At 39.7% G+C, this 1,839-nt stretch overlaps 1 protein-coding gene across 1 annotated transcript; it reads left to right on the plus strand.

Annotated features, from left to right (window-relative positions):
• Positions 1-391: 391 nt before the first annotated feature.
• LOC113238332 (histone-lysine N-methyltransferase SETMAR-like) lies at positions 392-1,414 on the plus strand. The gene has a single exon (XM_026475171.1). It carries the CDS (start codon positions 392-394, stop codon positions 1,412-1,414), a length of 1,023 nt encoding a protein of 340 aa, XP_026330956.1.
• The last annotated feature ends 425 nt before the right edge of the window (positions 1,415-1,839 follow it).

Genomic DNA, 1,839 nt, shown 5'->3' on the forward strand with positions numbered 1-1,839 from the left:
ACGTGTTCTATTCAGTTCATTTGATATTTAAAAAATCATTGTTATGTGTAAAGTGCGTATTGAATACAGCGGTTTTCTTGTAAAATTTCGAGGTGAATTTGTGTTTTTTTTTTCTATCGCGAAATGTGAATATGAAAAAAATGTTTAGGAAACGTGCTTTCACACCGTAGGTTTACTAATCATGTACGAGGGTCAAACTGAAAGTTCTTAGAACTGGCCACTTATAAACAATATAATAAAAAAATAATTCTTAAATTTGAAAATAGAACTCTTTGCCAATATTACTGAGTATATATTTCATTCATTTGTCATTTGTTTTTCGATTTGGCGGCAAATTGAAAATTGTCTGTGTCACGTCAACATGAATTTAACACGAGAAAATTTTCGTGCAATGATTTTTTATGACTTTCGATGTCATTTAAGTCAACAAGAAAGTTATGATAGACTACGATTGGCCTTTCACGATGAAGCCCCATCTCGTGCGACTGTTTACAACTGGTTTAATGAGTTTAAACGTGGTCGCACTAATCTCACTGATGATTTACGTGAGGGACGGCCTTCTACGGCGACGACTGAAGATAACATCTGTGTTGTGCGGCGTATGATAGAGACTGACAAAAGAGTGACCTATCAGCAGATTCGGACAAGCTTAGGCATCGGTATGAGTCAAGTGCACAAAATCCTCCACGAACATTTAGTGGTCAGGAAGCTTTGCGCCCGGTGGATACCTCATAATTTGACTGAGGCTCAAAAACTCTATCGTGTGGATTGGTGCCGTAAAATGATTGAAAGATTTAACGGAGGTGACTCAAATGCTGTGTTCGACATACTAACAGGTGACGAAAGCTGGATTTACTGTTATGATCCTGAAACCAAAAGACAATCTGCTCAGTGGGTGTTTCCTTTCGAGGAGTTGCCAACTAAAGTGAAGAGAGATCGAAGTGCGGGAAAAAAAATGGTGGCCTCGTTCTTTGGAAGGATAGGTCATTTCGCAACAATTGTGTTAGAGGATCAAAAAACAGTTTCTGCAGAATGGTACACTACCAATTGTTTGCCACTTGTCTTCGAAAAAGTTCGAGAGAAACGACCTCGCAGTAGGATCCTCCTTCACCACGACAACGCCTCGTCGCACACCGCCAAGCGAACGATCGACTATTTGGCGACATCAAACGTTGAATTATTGGGTCACCCGCCGTATAGCCCCGACCTCGCGCCTTGTGATTTTTATTTATTTTCAAAAATTAAAGAAAAACTTAAAGGAAAGCGGTTTATGAATGCTGAAGAAGCGGTGGCTGCGTATCGCGATGCCATTGAAGAGACCCCTAAGGACGAGTGGGCAAAGTGCTTTTCCCAGTGGTTCCATCGCATGCAGCGGTGTATGGACGCGAATGGACAATATTTTGAAAAGATATAATAAAACTAATAACTGGCTAATGTAATCAGTTTTTAATTTTCTAAGAACTTTCAGTTTGACCCTCGTATCTCCTCAATTTTAGTATATATTTTTTCCAAAGTGATTGGTTCAACACTTTCAGGGTCGTATTCTAGAACTCTGTTCAATGCTCAAGTCAGGATTGCTCTGGCAACACAAGCACTGGAAATACGACCCTAATGGCAGGGACTTGAATATGATATCAAGTGCTTTAAACCATACTCAAATCCTAACTTGAGCATTGAGTAGAGTTCTAGAATACGACCCTCAGTGTCATGCGGAATCAACCAAAGCCGTTTGATGTAGCATAGACTCTTTAGTGCTGATCTAATTATATAGGCTAATTAAAAACTAATAATGTGTGTGTGTGTGTGTGTGTGTGTGTGTGTGTGTGTGTGTGTGTGTGT

Source organism: Hyposmocoma kahamanoa, unplaced genomic scaffold (genome assembly GCF_003589595.1).
Source record: "Hyposmocoma kahamanoa isolate Upper Pololo Valley unplaced genomic scaffold, ASM358959v1 95, whole genome shotgun sequence".
In the NCBI taxonomy this organism is placed as follows: domain Eukaryota; kingdom Metazoa; phylum Arthropoda; class Insecta; order Lepidoptera; family Cosmopterigidae; genus Hyposmocoma; species Hyposmocoma kahamanoa.

Excerpts from the sequence above, each read along its gene's own strand:
- LOC113238332 (XM_026475171.1), top strand. The coding sequence starts at position 392 with ATGATTTTTTATGACTTTCGATGTCATTTAAGTCAACAAGAAAGTTAT.